The sequence below is a fragment of the Thamnophis elegans genome, chromosome Z, assembly GCF_009769535.1.
Source record: "Thamnophis elegans isolate rThaEle1 chromosome Z, rThaEle1.pri, whole genome shotgun sequence".
Classification (NCBI taxonomy): Eukaryota; Metazoa; Chordata; class Lepidosauria; order Squamata; family Colubridae; genus Thamnophis; species Thamnophis elegans.
In genome coordinates this window covers 22,570,430-22,587,873 of record NC_045558.1, presented here as the reverse complement: position 1 = coordinate 22,587,873, position 17,444 = coordinate 22,570,430, and the positions used below count along the sequence as shown (strand labels likewise).

At 38.5% G+C, this 17,444-nt stretch overlaps 1 protein-coding gene across 6 annotated transcripts in view; it reads right to left on the bottom strand.

The window, feature by feature from the left end:
- Positions 1-17,444, bottom strand: part of LOC116520912 (protein adenylyltransferase SelO-like) — a 53,395-nt gene that overhangs the window by 6,900 nt on the left and 29,051 nt on the right. For 5 of the 6 annotated variants that reach the window (XM_032235390.1, XM_032235389.1, XM_032235393.1 and 2 more), the window contains 8 exons: positions 15,911-15,998; positions 14,246-14,315; positions 13,584-13,656; positions 10,694-10,777; positions 8,638-8,767; positions 2,650-2,694; positions 2,472-2,553; positions 2,293-2,385 (listed from right to left, as the gene is read on the bottom strand). In XM_032235390.1, the coding sequence (XP_032091281.1) occupies positions 2,293-2,385; positions 2,472-2,553; positions 2,650-2,694; positions 8,638-8,767; positions 10,694-10,777; positions 13,584-13,656; positions 14,246-14,315; positions 15,911-15,998 (665 nt within the window). The remainder of the gene's footprint in view (positions 1-2,292; positions 2,386-2,471; positions 2,554-2,649; positions 2,695-8,637; positions 8,768-10,693; positions 10,778-13,583; positions 13,657-14,245; positions 14,316-15,910; positions 15,999-17,444) is intronic. The other variant, XM_032235394.1, reaches the window with a different exon arrangement.

Sequence of the window (17,444 nt, the reverse complement as noted above, 5' to 3'; positions counted from 1 at the left end):
AAGAGAACGTAGTAGTACTAAGCACCTTCGCCATTGTAGGAGATATATATCTCCCACCTTAATTATTTCTATAAATGACTCAAGGTGGTGAACGTGCTTAATACTTCTCTTCCTATTTTCTCCACAACAGCAGTCCTGTGCTTGGCATTACAAGAGAAGATAGAAAGGCCTGCACCTGGATTAGAGCACAAACGAGAGTATATGATATCATCAAGAGAGTAAAAGAATTGAAATTGAAATGGGATGGTCACATGGCAAGAAGAACTGATGGCAGGTGGACTAAAGCAGTCATAGAATGGATCCCACCCTGATAAAAAGCAACCACGGAAGAAGCCTAAAACAAAATGGATCAACAATATCAGCAAGTTGTGTGTGTGTGTGTGTGTGTGTGTGTGTATCATCTGCATCATCATCATCGTCATCATCGTCATTGTCACTGTCTATCTACTGCAGGATGAAGCCTTCTTCCACATGTATCCAACCTATACGGTCCTGAGCTTTCTTTTGTCAAATGGACATGCGATACTTGCTGATGTCATCGCTCCATCTCTTTTGTGGGCACTTTTTATCAAGTGGGATCCATTCTTTGACTGCCTTGGCCCACCTGCTACAGTTGTTCTTGCTATGTGACCTTTCCACTTCAATTTTTTTACTCTCTTGATATTGTATACTTTGGTTTCTCTAATCCATGTGCTGGTCTTTCTATCTTGTCTTCTAATGCCGAGCATGTATCTTTCTATGGCTCTTTATGCCCCTCTTAGCTTTTGTATCGATTGTCAGGTTAGTGTCCATGTTCCCCTGGCATAGAGTATGTTAGAGCAGATAACACATACTGATCTAAAACTCTTCAGGCATAGGGGGAGGTTCTTGAAAATTATACTTAGTTTGCCAAATGCTGGCAAACCACATTTAATACAAACTTCAATTTTCTTTATTGTATCACCTTCCATTGAGATATGTCAAGTTATATGTAGTGGTCTATGTCCAATTCTTCTCCAGATTTATTTATTTTTTCTTTGTTTAGTGAAATTATTAAGCATAACCTAACTTTTTTCAGGTGTATATTTAAGCCAAATGATTCCCTTGCTTTGTGAAGATTTTGTATGAGTCTTTATAGCTCTTATGGGTATTGTGGGAAGAAAACATCATCTGCAAATCTTAGGTGATTTAAAAAGGAACCATTGGTTTTTATTCCATCTTTCGCCAAGTCAAGTTTTTGGGAGGTTTGCAGAGTTTGCAGAGTGCAAAAACTTTTTCTTTCCCTTTTGGAAAGCTTTTTAGTTAGAGTGATTGATGAGAATTACATTGATCAAGTGCTGTGCCAGCAGAAATAAAGTCTTAGGTGCTGCAGGTTGTCAGATTTCCTTCTCCAGCACATGGACAACTACACCTGGAAACATCTGCCTACCTCTTTACTCTCTCTCTCTCTCTCTCTCTCCCTACCTACTGTATTTTTCTCTCTCTCTCTATCCTTCTATCTACCTATCTACTTACCTACTCTCTCTCTCTATCCCTACCTACCTACCTACTCTCTTTCCCTACCTACCTGTTTTTTTTCTCTCTCTCTATCCTTCTACCTACCTACCTACTCTCTCTCTCTTCCTACCTACTGTATTTCTCTCTTTCTCTCCCTCTCCCTACCTACCTACCTACTCTCTCTCCCTACCTACCTACTGTATTTCTCTCTCTCTCTCTTTATCCCTCTATCTACCTACCTACTCTCTCCCTCTCCCTACCTACCTACTGTATTTCTCTCTCTCTCTCTCTCTCTCTCTCTCTCCCTCTATCTACCATGTTTCCCCCCAAATAAGACAGAGTCTTATGTGCTTGGCCTTATTTTCGGGGAGATCTTATCATTTCTGAGGTGCAGGAGGCAGCGAGAGTGGTCACCTCATGGCTGCTGCTATGTTGCAATATTTTTAGGGATGGCTTATATTTGGGGGAGGGCTTATTTTGGTGCATGAGCTCAAAAGCTGGATTGGGCTTATTATCCAGGGAGGGCTTATTTTCAGAGAAACAGGATACCTACCTACTTACCCTCTCTTTCTCCTTCCCTCCCTCCCTCCCTACTGTATTTCTCTCTCTCTCCCTCTCTAATCCTCTATCTACTTACCTACCTACCTACTTTTTTTAAAAAAAAATTGCCTCTTCAAAACCTTGATGCGTCTTATAATCCAAAAAATACAGTATGTATATATACCAATACCAATATATACCTATGCCAATTCCACTTTCACAATCCATTGTTTTAAAAGAAAACTCATTTTTTTCTTAACAATGATCTATCAATACCTTAGGAATGTTGAGATCTTTGAGTTTGTCTTCTGAAATCTCACTGAGTTGCCGAAAAGTCATTGTGAAATCTGCCCTTGTATCTTCCATGAGCTAAGAAATAGGATCACATTTTTGTGACAGCCTTTACTGATAACTCAAGGTACAGAACAAATATTTAATCAAAGGAAACAACTCACTTTTAGAAGGAAAGCAATCAAATAGTCATCATCCTCATTCTCTCCTAGCAGACCTAATTTTGTCTTGAATAGATCTATAAAGCTGAAGATTAATAAAAAAAAATATTAGCATGGCAAAACTGATATGTCACAGAAATATGTGCATTTTTGCTAAAAAAAATAATCAATGCTTACATACCCTTTATAATATTGTTGAGGGTATCCTTCAAGTATTTGAGAAGCTCTGTTCAGAAAAGATGCAAATGTTTCAGCAAAAAAACCCCACAATTTAATAACATTTTCAGATGTTATTGTTCAGGTATTAGACAGGTGCTTTTCCTAAAAGCAACTGGACTTTCTTCCTTTTTTCTTAAAAACATTTTGCTTCTCATTCAAGATAGTTTTTCAGTTCTGACTGAAAGGGGGAGGGGGGCAATGAAAGTATTTATATTATTTGCAGTCACCTGATCGTTAACATTCAGATCACTCCTAATTTGTGCTCTACTATATGTAAATGTGTGTAGGTTTTCTGTATACTTCGGTGTTGAGGTTTCTGCCTTTCTTAATGTCTACTGCACAGCCCAGGAAAGTCAGATAGTTAACCTACCAGCAAAAGAAAAAGAACAAAAACACATCAAGGAAGCTAATCCTACCTCTGGGCCTTCATCAAATACAAAAAAAAGATTCAGCAGGAACTTCTCTATAGCAGACAAAGAGATCAACAAATGGAGCAATGCTGTCATTCCATATGTTGCAGGGATATCTAAAAAGCTCAGAAGGATTTTCAACTAACATAACATGTGCAGTCACACTTTAAAGCCAAGAACAAATTAAGACAGCAGTTTGTCCACCCGGACGATAAAGCTTTCAGAAACAAACTTAGCAATGTCGTATGTGCAGTACAGTGTAATAAGACATGTATAGATCTATACATTGGGGAAACAAAACAACCACTTCACAAACACATGGCAAAACACAGGAAAACAAACCGATTAGGACAATATTCAGTAGCCCATCTACATCCGAAAGACAAAGTCACTCTTTTGAAGAAAGCAAAGTTCACATTCTGGGCAACGAGGGTCATTGGTTTAAAAGAGGGGTCAAAGAGGCCATCTATATTAAAATTGAACCGCCCTTGCTCAGTAGGGGGAAGAATATAAGACACCACCTAACTCTTATTTACAACACAATCCTTTCAGCAGTCCCAAGAAGATTCCACATTCATTTGCACTCTCATTCAGGTGACTCCGAGGATAAAGATAAACCTCCAAGTAGTCTTAATGATTCTTGGAGAGCTAATGACTTGGAGGGTTAACAATTATATGACTGCAGAGAATATAAATTCCTCCAAATTTCTCAGAATATAAATTTGACTTATTCAGTCAAAATGAAGAAATTTATTGGATGAGAAATGAAATGTTTTCAAGAAAAAACCCCAATAAAATCTAGTTGCCTTTGGAATAGCACCTCTGGGACAACCATGACGTGGATGATGGGGAATATCCATAGATATTTAGGTATTAGACATGTTACCCTGGATGATCTAGTAAGATGGATAATCCTGCATTTGCAACCTGCTAACATTTGGCTGATCTTTCTTTAGTCTGATCTGCATTTTTCCTTCAGTAAACATAAAAATAGATGAGTTAAGTTCTGATAGGATTAATACACCTATTTCATTTTGGGGGTGGGGGTTGTCAAGGAGACAGACAATTCCAGTCATGTCTTCCACTGGTTCTATGTTGGATGGCTGATATCCTGGTTTGTGTAATTTCTAATCAGTTCAGCAGAAATTCCAAGAGTAGAGAATATTTATAGCTCATGATTCTTGCCATTCTTTAAGGTTTTACCAATAGATACACAAGAGATAAACCCAGCCACATACCATTTAAAAGATTCAACCAAAAGTCAAGAAAGGAAACAAATCGGTAGCAGTAGCAACAGCAGGATGCTCCGCCCACCTGCTTCTGCACATGCACAGAAGCGGCACACACATGCAAGCACGTGCAGGAGCACACCCACACCAGCCCTTGAAGAGCATTCGGAGACTTCAACTCGTCCAGAATGCAGCCGCTCAAGCAATCGTGGGTGCACCTCGGTACACGGTCTCCGGATACGCTTCAAGGTGCTAGTCGTCACTTATAAAGCCCTTCATGGTATTGGACCTCGGTACTTGAGAGACTGCCTGCTGCCAATTACCTCCCAGAGACCCATTAGATCACACAGGGCTGGCCTCCTCCGGGTTCCGTCCACCAGCCAATGCCATCTGGCTACCACCTGGGGGAGGGCCTTCTCTGTGGCAGCTCCGGCCCTTTGGAACGAACTCCCCGCAGAGATTCGGACCCTCACCTCTCTCCAGGCCTTCCAAAAAGCTGTTAAAACCTGGCTGTGTTGGCAGGCCTGGGGTTGATGAGTTCCCTTCCCCTCTCAATCTGTGTGGCTGTTGGCTATTTTTAAATGCTTGTATTTGTATTTTTTGTGTTTCCCTTTCCCCCTTGGGTTTGTTCGCCGCTCTGAGTCCCGCTGGGAATAGGGCGGCATATAAATAAAATGAAACCTGAAACCCAGTAGTAAAAAAATTGGCAACCGATCTCTGCCTCACATTGAGGTTTTCTAGTATGGCAATGAAGTGTGTACTGGATGGGGGGTAGAAGCTCAAAGAACACTAAGAACTTAACAGCAGGAATTGTTGGAATTCCCCTGAGAGCAGAAGATAAGTACTCTACAAAGAACTATAGTACAACCAGTTCAGAATTGTCTGAATCGACCGAAAGTGGTTTTCCTAGATTTCAGCCTAGAGTCTTTTTCACCCATCTGAAGATGTGGAGTTGAGTCTAATATTTATACGCCCCTCAGAGAGGGTTCGCAATTTGGGAGTCCTCCTGGACCCACAGCTGACTCTAGAACACCATCTGTCGGCTGTGTCCAGGGGGACCTTTGCCCAGGTTCGCCTGGTGCACCAATTGCGACCCTACCTGGATCGGGAGGCCCTTCAGACAGTCACTCACGCCCTTGTGACCTCAAGACTGGATTATTGTAATGCGCTCTACATGGGGCTGCCCTTGAAGAGTGTTCGAAGACTCCAATTAGTCCAGAATGCAGCCGCGCGAGCGATAGTGGGTGCACCAAGGTACACCCACGTTACACCTATCCTCCGCTAGCTGCACTGGCTACCTATTAGTCTCCGAATCCGCTTCAAGGTGCTGGTCGCTACCTATAAAGTCCTACATGGCATCGGACCTGGGTACCTGAGAGACCGCCTCCTGCCGATTACCTCTCTCAGACCAATTAGATCGCATAGGTTGGGTCTCCTCCGGATTCCATCTGCCAGCCAATGTCAGCTGGTGACTCCCCGGGGGAGAGCCTTCTCTGTTGCAGTTCCAGCCCTCTGGAACGAGCTCCCTGTTGAGATCCGGATCCTTACTACCCTCCCGGCCTTCCGCAAAGCCACCAAGTCCTGGCTGTTCCAGCAGGCTGGGGGGAGCTGAGAAGCATCTACCTCCATAGAAATTGTGAATGTTGGTTTTGTTTTAATATGTTGTCTTTGTCTTGTTCCCCCCTTTCCCTTGTCTTTTGTGAGCTGCCCGGAGTCCTCCGGGAGTGGGCGGCATACAAGACAAATTAATAAAAATAAAATAATAAAATAAAATAAATATTTTCTGTATGCCATAAAAATGTGTTTTGCTACTTTTATTTAAACAAAAAAATATATAGGTTATAGTAGTGATGGCGAAACTTTTCAGCACTGAATGCTAAAAAGGGAGCACTTTGCAAGCTCGTCTGGGCTGTGACGAGGAAGAGGAGCTGCCCAGAGGACATGCACGAACCGGAAAATGAATTTCTAGCCATCAAATCATCTGGTTACTGCCGTGCATGCACATGTGCCAATCAGCTGGTTGGCACGTATGCTCATGCCAGAAAATGGAAGACCAGCTTTTCCGGTTTACGGCATTGCCACACGCACAACGGTAAGCTGATCGTTGTGCGTGCATGCACACCAGAAACCCAGAAGAGGAATGGGCAACAATGCATGTGCCAGGCAACATGGTTCTGCATGCCACTTCAGGCATATGTGCCATAGGTTCACCATCATGGGGTTAGGAAGTCCAAAATGCATCTGCCTTGCTAAGTAATTATGGTTTATATTACCTCTGAGGATTAGTGTCCATCAACACTCTCCCAATGAAGAGTGGAACTTATTTCCTCCATGTATTAAATTTCAATATACTTATTACAATTAAGAAAGCCATAGCTGGACTCTTACCAAATCTTGTCACATTTTAGGGTTTTCATCTACAGACTACAGAACTGAAATCTCACAAAATTCTGAGATCTTCAGGAGGATAACAAGAAACCCAGACACAGTGTGAGTGTGCTGAAATGAGTAAATTGACATTTGAAATTAGAGAACAAGAAGACGAGCAATTTTATAAGATATGGGACTTGTTTTATCAATGGCTGGGGGGAAAAACCTGGAAATGAAAAATGTTTTACTTATGTTTTAACTGAAGGAGTTACGTGATAATATAATTATGCTGTGAAATAGATTAACAACTATACAATGAAAGGCTGATACATATATGAATTGAATACTTTAGAACTTTTTGTTTTAAAATGGATAAGGATAACAATGAATTTATGTATACTTGATAGAGGATTGGTGATATAATGTATAACTAAGTATATATTATAAAGATATCTTGTTATTGATAAATAATTTTAATAAGGAAGTAATTAAAAATTGGTATATATATGAAATGACTATTTAGAATACATTGTTGAAAAATGAAGGAATAACATCTTTGTTTGAATGTATGATGTACAAGGACAATAATGAACATAAGCATACTCGATAGTTGATTGGTGGGATTATACATAATTGAAAACAGTGATATACAATTATAAATGATTGGTAAATCTTTTTTCATATCGGGATATGTGATTATATAAAGGTATATTGTTATTAAACAGACAATCAAGAATGTAAGAAAATTAGGTTTATTGGAAAAAAATCGTAATTGAATATACGTTGTACAATGAAAGTGAGGTATTTAGTTATATTAGATGAAAAATCTGTGATTGTAAATGTAATTGAGAATATGGATGTAAAAACACTTGTAACCAAACGACATGCTGTATGTAATGGATGGGAATTTTTTTTATGTTGTTGTTTTTTTATGTTTAAAAATAAAAACAAATTTTAAACAAAGAAAAAAAAAGAAACCCAGACACAGTGATTGTTAGCCGCCCTGTGTCTCTCGGGAATAGGGCGGCATACAAACTGAATAAATCAAATCAAATTAAATCAAATCAGTGGGTTGCTGATTTCTAAGGCTTTTTGGAAATAATATTCCTACTTAATATACCATAAATTTCTGAACTGTAATAAGTTTTCGGCTCCTTATTTCATCTTCCTACGTACCAGTTTTAATCCTGCAATGTGTGGGTCATGGGTATTGTACATTCCAAGAAACAATGGCCTAGAAAAGCTCCCATTTCTGAATCTGGTGCATGACATTACAAAATGAAAGAAATAGCTAGACTTCAGCATTTGAGTCAAAGGTCCTTTCCTGGCTTAATAAACCATAGTTTATGAAATTAGGAATTCATCCAAGCTGAATCACTGCCTAATTTCTATATTTTTATGAGACAAAATATATAGAATAGTTAGCAAGCATTTGATATTGGTGTAATCGTGGTCCATTTCTCTCATCTTCATTGCCTTTTCTGCAGAGTCAATTGTGCACCCAAAGTTGAACTGATATTACTTAAATGATTCATTCCAGAGATGTGTTTGGGACAAATTTATAATAATAATGAAAGGGACTGGTGCTTCAAATCGTCTCTTTCCCACTTGTCTCTAAAACTTCAGATGATATTCAGAAAGAAAACGTCTTTCTAGGCATGTTTTTAATTTTTGACCAAACTAAAGCAAAAAGACAAAAATAAAAAACCTATCACATTTTTTTCTTTTTCAGTCCTAACAGCAACAGTACAAAATTTTACTCTATAAAATAGTCGTTTCCATAAATTTACTGAACACTTTTATTCTTTTGCAAGCACTTCCATTGTAAAACATAATTTCAATTTTCAAACTATTATCTTGCAGGAAAATGTCTTCTTTTCAGAATGAACAGTCATCTCATCAGCTCTTTTAACTAAGAAGACATTACAAAGGATTACTTACAGTTGCTTTTGTCTTGGACTAAATAAAGGGCTTAAAGCCTTAAGCAGTTTGTTCAGATTAAATATTCCAACATTTGCCTGATTTCCTATTTTATACCGTCCTTCATCATCAGATGTGTTTGGAACGAAGTCTGAAACAAAACATTATTTTTACTACAGTGGAATATTTGAAATAGTAAATCACATTCATTCATCTTGATTCAAAATAAGAAAAATGACATAAGTAGTAAATATCTACAAATACCTCCCAAATTTCTAGATGCAAGCATATTTATTTAGGCTATAGCCCAAAGAAAATGCACTATTTGCCTTTAATGTAAAATTGCAATGTTATCTTTTTACCCCAACTGCAAACCAAAATCAGTGTTTTAAACTATCCATTTTTTATATACACAGGTAGTCCTTGACTTATGACCACAATTCAACTCAACACTTCTGTTGCTAAGCAAGATAGTTGATAATTGAGTTTTGTACCATGTTATGACCTTTTTACTACAATTAAGTTGTTAAACAAATCACTGCAATTGTTAAATGAATTATGCAGTCATTCAGGAAATCTGGCCTCCCCATTGAATCTGCTTATCTGGAGACAGTTAAGAAGGTTACAGATTGTGATTACATAACCTTAGGAGAGTTCAAAAGCCATAAATATGTGACAGTTCCTAAGTGCCCAACTTTTGAGCACATGACCATGATTCTGCAAAGGTCCTAAGTGTAAAAATTGGCCATAAATTATTTTTTCAGTACCATTGTAACATTGAATGATAATTATGAATGATCATTCCTGCCTAGGCAGGGGGTTGGACTAGAAGACCCCCAAGGTCCCTTCCAACTCTGCTATTGTATTATATTGTATTGCATTAAATGAACAATTGTAATTTGAGGACTACATATTGACCATGTTTTATTTATACAAAATAAAAGTTCATTTTGTTTTAAGATACATAGGTATTCTATTTTTCGGAGTATAAGACACACCTTCCCCCCCACAAAAAAGAGGGCGAAAATCTGGGTGCATCTTATACACTAAATACAGCATTTTTGGCCTCCCAAAGCCCCGCCCACTTCTCAAAAATGGATGTGCAGAACATTTGGGAGGTCTGCAAATTGCTCCTGGAGGCTGAGGAGGGCACAAACAACTGAAAAACAGGCCATTTTTTGCTCATTTGTGCCCCCCCAACCCCCAGGAGCATTTTGCAGGCCTCTCAAACTCTCTGCATGCCCTGTTTTTCACAAAAAAATGAGGCATGCAGAGGGTTTGGGAAGCCTGCAGAGTGCAAACATGTTTTTTTAAATTTACCTCTTCAAAATCTTGGTGCGTCTTAAACTTCGGTATATCTTAGACTCCGAAAAATATGGTATGTATTAGGGCTTTTTCCCCAGTCTGCTTTGACACAAATTTACTAACAGCCAACTTATTTTTTATGACTATATTTCACAGAAATTATAATAATGACTAATAATAATGCACCCATATCAGAATGTATGTGGGCTGTAAGTGCGTATGAGATATAATCTGCTTATGAGATATATCTGCTTTCCATCTAGGTTCGCCCTAGATGCACTGTTTATGCTAATGAATATTTAATTTCATGGCATCAAGAGTAATAGCTTTCAACTTTTAAAGGCTCTCAAACAGGACCAGATGTAAAGAAAGAAAATTCAAAGAAACTTGATAATGAATATACTATCTCCCATGGCCAAAACCTTGCCTTTCTCACACAACGAAGAAAATTACATCCCCTTGATAAAACCTACAACTTTAACCTCCATTTTTCTCTAGCTTACTTTTCTATAGTTCGATTGATGTAATTAAGATTTTTTTCCATACCTAACATATCAATTTAATTTTAAAAAATTTAAATACAACTCTCAAGGATCCATCAACTGGTCAATTCCAGTTCTAATCTGTGAGTCTCATATATTTCAATCTTTTAATCTCTTTGATCTCACTTAAATCTAAAGTGAAAAGATAAAAAAATGGAGGCACGGCTTAGAATTTCATGCTTCATTGTCTGGGAAATAATAAATCCTGAATTCCTTTAGACTGTACTCACCTGGGTTGTATGAATCCATGAAGCCAAAAGGACCATAATCTATGGTTATGGATAATAAACTGAAATTATCAGTATTGCATACTCCTAAAACATAAAACAACATAGCTATCAAAACAGAACGGTAAGAAATGCTAATACGGAAACTTATTCAGGCGCAATTTGGAAACCAGATCCAGCCTCTCCTTTTATAGCTACCGTATTTTTTGGAGTAAAAGATGCATCAGAGTATAAGACGCACCAAGGTTTTGAAGAGGCAAATTTTTAAAAAGTAGATAGGTAGATAGAGGAATAGAGAAAGAGAAATACAGTAGGTAGGTAGGTAGGTAGAGTGGTTCGGTAGGTAGGTAGGTAGGTAGGTAGGTAGGTAGGTAGCAGAGGTGGGTTCCTACCAGTTCGCACCTATTCGGTAGAACCGGTTCATCAAATCTACCGAACCAGTTAGAAGAGGTTCCACCAGTGGACCCAGAAAGCAGGCCACACCTACAGAAGAGGTTCCAAAAATTTTTGAAACCCACCACTGGTAGGTAGGTAGGTAGGTAGGTGGGTAGGTAGATAAATGGATAGATAGATAGATAGATAGATAGATAGATAGATAGATAGATAGATAGATAGATAGATAGAAATATATATATAGAGAGAGAGAAATACAGTAGGTAGGTATGTAGAGAGAGTATGTAGGTAGTTAGGTAGAAGGATAGAGAGAGAGAAATAGAAAGAGAGAGACAGAAATACAGTAGATAGGTAGGGAGAGAGAGAGAATAGGGAGGTAGGTAGATGTTTCCAGGTGTATTTATCCATGTCCCGGAGAAGGAAATCGCTGACAAACGTTAAGCTTTTGTTTCTACTGGCACAGCACTTGATCAATGTAATTCTCATCAGTTAAAGAGATTTCCAAAAGAAAAAAAAGTTTTTGCACTCTGCAAACCTCTCAAAAACGGCCCGTTTTTCACAAGAACGGACACTTTTTTCCAAATAAAAGGCATGAATAGCCTTGGGGAGGCTTGTAGAGTGCTCGGGGGGGGGGGGGAAAGCAAAAAATGGCCCATTTTTCACGAAAACAGGCCTGTCTTTTGTCAAAAAAATTGCATGCATAGCCTTATGGAGGCTTATAGAGTGCTGCTGGGGGCTCCATTTTATGCTCATTTCTGCCCTCCCCAGCTCCCAGGAGCTCTCTGAAAGACTCCCTAAGGGTATGCACAGCCATTTTGGTGAAGGGGCGGGGCTTCAGGAGGCAAAAAATGCTGTATTCGATGTATAAGATGCACCCAGTTTTTCAGCCTCTTTTTTGAGGAAAAAAGGTGCGTCTTGTTCTCCATAAATACGGTAAGTAGTTTGTAAGATTAGTGTCAAAAACTGAGATTCTTTTAATTCTTTCATAATAAATACAGCTCCTCTTTCTTATTTTCCATTATACAGTTTGGAAAGAAAAGGGCAAGCTAATTAGCTGCAGAGTCCTGTGGACTTACAATCAGAGGTGGTATTCTGCTGGTTCTCCCCAGATCAGGCGGACTGGTAGTGGCAGCAGCGGTAGGCTCTGCCCAACCATCCAAATGTCATCACAGACACTCTGCTCATGTGCAGAAGGTTTTGCGCATGCGCAGAAGCACCGCATGGGAGTGAAGTGAAGCGCATATATGTGCACGCGCTCACTCCGGTTTTGAACCGGTAGCTAAGATTACAGCATTTCATGCCTGCTTACAATCTAGTAAGAAGTCTGTGTTTGAAAAAGCCACAGTAGTGACAGGATTAGGAACAGCCCTGGAACCAAATCACAAGGAGTAACACTATTTTTGTAATGCTCCAGCTTCAACAATTTATTAACCTATGCTGTTCAACAGCTTAGAAGAGACCTAATTTTGCTACAGAATAATTTCTAGAAAAGTTATTTTTCTAAACTTTCAAGGCTTAACTTAGGGGATTTTCACAGTAGAAAGTTCTACCCTTCCTAAGTAGATTGAATCTGACCTGGTCTTCACTTCTGCTCATTTTAAAAAATAATCACTATGAGCCAATCAGTGCTCAATTTCTTTCTATCCACTGACAACAGGAAAACGCCAAAAATGTTGGAATTCATCTCAGCTTTTACCAGTTATGGAGTAACACAGTTAACACAGTTTACCAGTTATGGAGTAACACACATTGGTTCAGTTATTCCATGCAACAAGGAAGTGAAATAAATTGTTAGACCTCTTCACGTGAACATTAGTCTAATACTTTCTCAAAAATAAAAAAAATAAAAAAGCTTGAGGAATTACTGTAATAAGAAGACATGAGGAAAATTAAATTTTAAAGAAATATCAACAAAGGCACTAAAATCTCCCAAAGGCTTCCTGAGCACTGTTCTTCTTACAATTTAAAGCCCTATTCATGAAATTATAGCATGGCCATGTTGCTCCAAATCAACCTTTCCTCAATACATCTCACTATAGTTGAATGGTGATACAGCACTTAAATGAAAGAAAAAGGAAGACAGTTCTGACCAAGCATACAGAACAAAATATATTCTGGTTATAGGGCTCTGAGCCCTTAAGGAAGCAGTAAAGATTTAAAGCAGTCAATCCAGATGAATTGAGTATATCAAGTTAAACTGTGAATGATTTTGTTTTGGTTTTGTACAACTTATGAACCCAGCTATGGTTCACAGTTTGTACTATACACTTTGGCTAATATAAACCACACTTTGTTTTGATGAATGAACCTGGCCCTGAATTACTATCAATATTTCAATTCCCCACACTTACCCTCTAACATTCTTTAGTAATGAACTCTGTCAGAGTATAGGTTTTGGCACAATGCAACACCTATCTATGTGTCCATCCATCTTTAATCAAAAGGAAAAAGGTTATGCTGTTCAGATCAAACAATACAACCCTCACCCTTTTAATCTCACCATGAGCGAAGCCGACTGACATCCACAAGCCAATTAAATGTGCCGTCTCAGATACTACTTGAGAGAAAAATGCCTAAAATCAAAGTTTTACATTCAGTATATAAATACAGCAGTAATATTCCCAAATATTTAAAGGTAAAGGTTTCCCTCGCACATATGTGCTAGTTATTCCCAACTCTAGGGGGTGGTGCTCATCTCCGTTTCAAAGTTGAAGAGCCAGCGCTATTCAAAGACATCTCCGTGGTCACGTGGCCGGCACGACTAAATGCCGAAGGTGTACGGAACATTGTTACTTTCCCACCAAAGTGGTTCCTATTTTTCTACTTGCATTTTAACATGCTTTCGAACTACTAGGTTGGCAGAAGCAGGGACAAGTAACGGGAGCTCACTCCGTTACACGGCACTAGGGATTTGAACCGCTGAACAGCTGATCTTTCTGATTGACAAGCTCAGCATCTTAGCCACTGACCCCAACCCCGTCTCAGAATATTTAGCTCATATTTATTATAAATAGGTAACACAATAGTTGGAAATGCAATTACATTTACAAATTAGATTATAAAAGATTTCAAAAATACATAATCACAATATTTTTTTACAAATGTTTCCTATTTGGACCGACATAAATATATACGGAATTTTTTTTAAAAAAACTTACTTACCAGATATTTATTTGAATCATTTACGTTTATTTTTGGAAAGTGTTCTTTTATGACCATATCTAGCAGCATCCTGTCCCACAAAGTATCAAAGAAGAATTTGAAACATTCCTTAAGTAAATAGTTAAACTAAACCCTATTTGTTGCTAAGAAGGCTAAACTCAATTGAAGAAAAACTATTGTATTGCATCTTTCAGAAAGGAATTTTAGCTCTGCTTACATGTAAGACAATATTGATTTTAATCATAGCTTACTGGCAAACTAATAACAAATCAAAGTAAGATTTGCAAAAAACAGAAATGACACTTTCTACCCAAAGGAGGAAAAGAAACTCCAAAAATCTTATTATGCAAACATAACACTAAGTAGCTCATCAGGAAAGCTGGAATCAGATTTTATATATAAATCTGTAATAGTATTTATTTATATCTCATATTTCTTAATTGCTCATCTTCTTCGGATTCTCTATAATTTAAGAAAATTTGGTCAATGTCAAAGGAAAAGGTTATTGCTTTTCCTTTCAAATTAGCAGCTGTTATTTCAGATCTATATCCTCCAGTACTTAGAAATTCTATGCGCTTGTAAGGAAAATATGCCCAGCTCCAGAGATATTGAATAAAAATGCATTGAAATAATATTTTGAGAAGTTATCACTGAATAATGCTAAACGCAAAGCAATATAAATAAATAAAAAACAAATATACATATTTCTTAAAATGTACCCTAGATTAAACTAAATTAAAATGGTATTGTACTTTTTGTTGTGAGAAACAAATTCCATATCTGTTGAGAAATACCTTAATACAGAATGATGTACCACCGACACATTCCAACAACAATTAAAAATAAAGAAATATCATTTTCATTGGCAAAAAATCTTGTAAGATTGTCAAAGTCTGTAAGAGATTTTAATAAGGAGATGGCTGCTAGGGTGGCTTGAAAACTAACAGCAATTTTCTTATTTTTCTTTTTTATCATTTATGGCTGTGATGGCAAACTATGGCATGCGTGCCAGAGGCACCATGCAGAGCCCTCTCTGCAGGCATGCATGCTGTCGCCAGCTGCTCTTCTGGTTTCCGATGCACACATGCATAGCAGCCAGCTGGTCTTTGGCTTTATGGTGCTCCGGCGTGACATGCCCTCATGTGTGCCTTTGCATGTTCCAGTTTGGGCACTCGGTGCCGAAAAGGTGATGACTGATTTATGCATTACTTTCGGGGGGGGGGGGCATGTTAAAATGGGCCAGGTAACACATACGGCACCACAATCCAAGCCTCACCCATTTTTATGTCCATCATCAATGTCCCATGTAAGTACAAAGGGACTAACTGCCATACTACATTTTATTGGTTTTGCCACCATTTTCCATATTGGTCATTACTATAATGTACTAATGGGGAACTGCAAATCTGTTCAAATGCATGGTAATTCACTTGGCTAAATATATGGAAAAAGCAAGTAATTCTTTCATTTTTAAAGCTTTTCCAGGATCCAAAGAAGCCATGCAGAAGACTCATTTTTTGAAACTTCTTGCATCTTACTGAATGCCAATGTAGAATCTCTGTTGTACTTTCCAGATAATACAGTTTGCATTTGTTTCTATTGAACCAGCTATTCTATTGTCTGGCTACAGAAATAAAAATCTTGAATGAAGGGTTTAAGGCTAACCTTAATAAATCCAGTTCTCCAGAATGAGCTAGTATTTCCAATGATCCTATTCGAAACCATGATTTTGCAACACGTAACACAATTGCACCTGCAAATAAATATATCTACAAGTTAATGAATTTCAAAATTGTCCTTCACCTACTTCCTTATGCATCCATAACTTCTTAGCATGAAGGTTTGCTCTATGGGGTGTGAGAAGAACTTTACACAGTAGAATCAGTGGTGAGATTAAAAAAAAAATACTACTTGTTTTGTGGGCGTGGCTGGTATGGCATGGCTTGGTGGGCATGCAAGGGGAAGGTTACTGGAAAATCCCCATTTCCTCCCGATCAACTGGGACTCGGGAGGCAGAGAATAGATGGAGGCGGGGCCAGTCAGAGGTGGTATTTACTGGTTCACTGAACTACTCAAAATTTCTGCTACTGGTTCTCCAGAACTGGTCAGAACCTGCTGAATACCATCTCTGAGTAGAATATATAAGAGAAAGGGTTCCCTTAATGCGGGGATGTCAAACTCAAGGCCTGGGGGGGGGGGGGTGCAGATCCAGCCTGCAGGGTGTTTAGATACGGCTTGCAGGGCCACCCTGGAAACAGCAAAGAACCGGTCCACAATGCCTCTGCCAGAAAACATGAAACTCGGGGAGGGGGGTGCAGACAGCCCTCCTGAACTCCATTTTTTGCTGGCAGAGGGTTGCAGGAAGCTGTAGCAGCCGAAAACAGAATTTGGGAGCCCATTTTTGCTGGTGGGGCACTCGGACCACCACAGGCAATCCCAACACGAGTGACGTTGAACTGACCTGGCCACCAAGACCCTTCAAGTTCAAACACAACCCTGATGTGGCCCTTAATGAAATTGAGTTTGACACCCCTGCCTTAATGGATAGAAAGAGACATCTTGAACTAAGAAATGTTTTTTCAAAACACTAGTTTATCAGACTAATAAAAGCTGAGCATTACAATGGAGAAATCTGATATCCATTTCTGGAAAAACCAAAGGGGAAATGATCTAATTGAAAGGAATTTAGTCAAATGAGTAGCTTGCTAAGGACTATTAGTCATAATGCTGTGAGGCAATAAACTATTTCTAATTAATGACTGGAACTATTTGAAAGGTGTTTTAGGTAATACTTAGAAAAGTAGGGTTTTTTTTTTTAAAAAGGAAACCTGAAGAAAAATCGTCCAGGTACATGCAGTATTAAATGAATAAATCAAGATGTTTCAAGAGACCATAATTTGTATTTGTATTTGTATTTTATTGGTCTTGTATGCCGCCCACTTCCGAAGGACTCCGGGCGGCTTACAATAAACAAAGGAAGGGGATAAATAGACAAATAGACAAACAACAATTTAAAATACACAACAGTCATAGTTCCCGTGGGGCTGGCTATTTCAACAGCCCCCCCAGCCTGCCGGAGCAGCCATAATAAAATGCAAAACATAAAAATGCAAAAACTAAAGATGACCACAGATTATGATGAGTCAAATTATGTTCATTTCAGCATATAAGAGAAAAGAGAGGAAAGTAATGTCCTTAA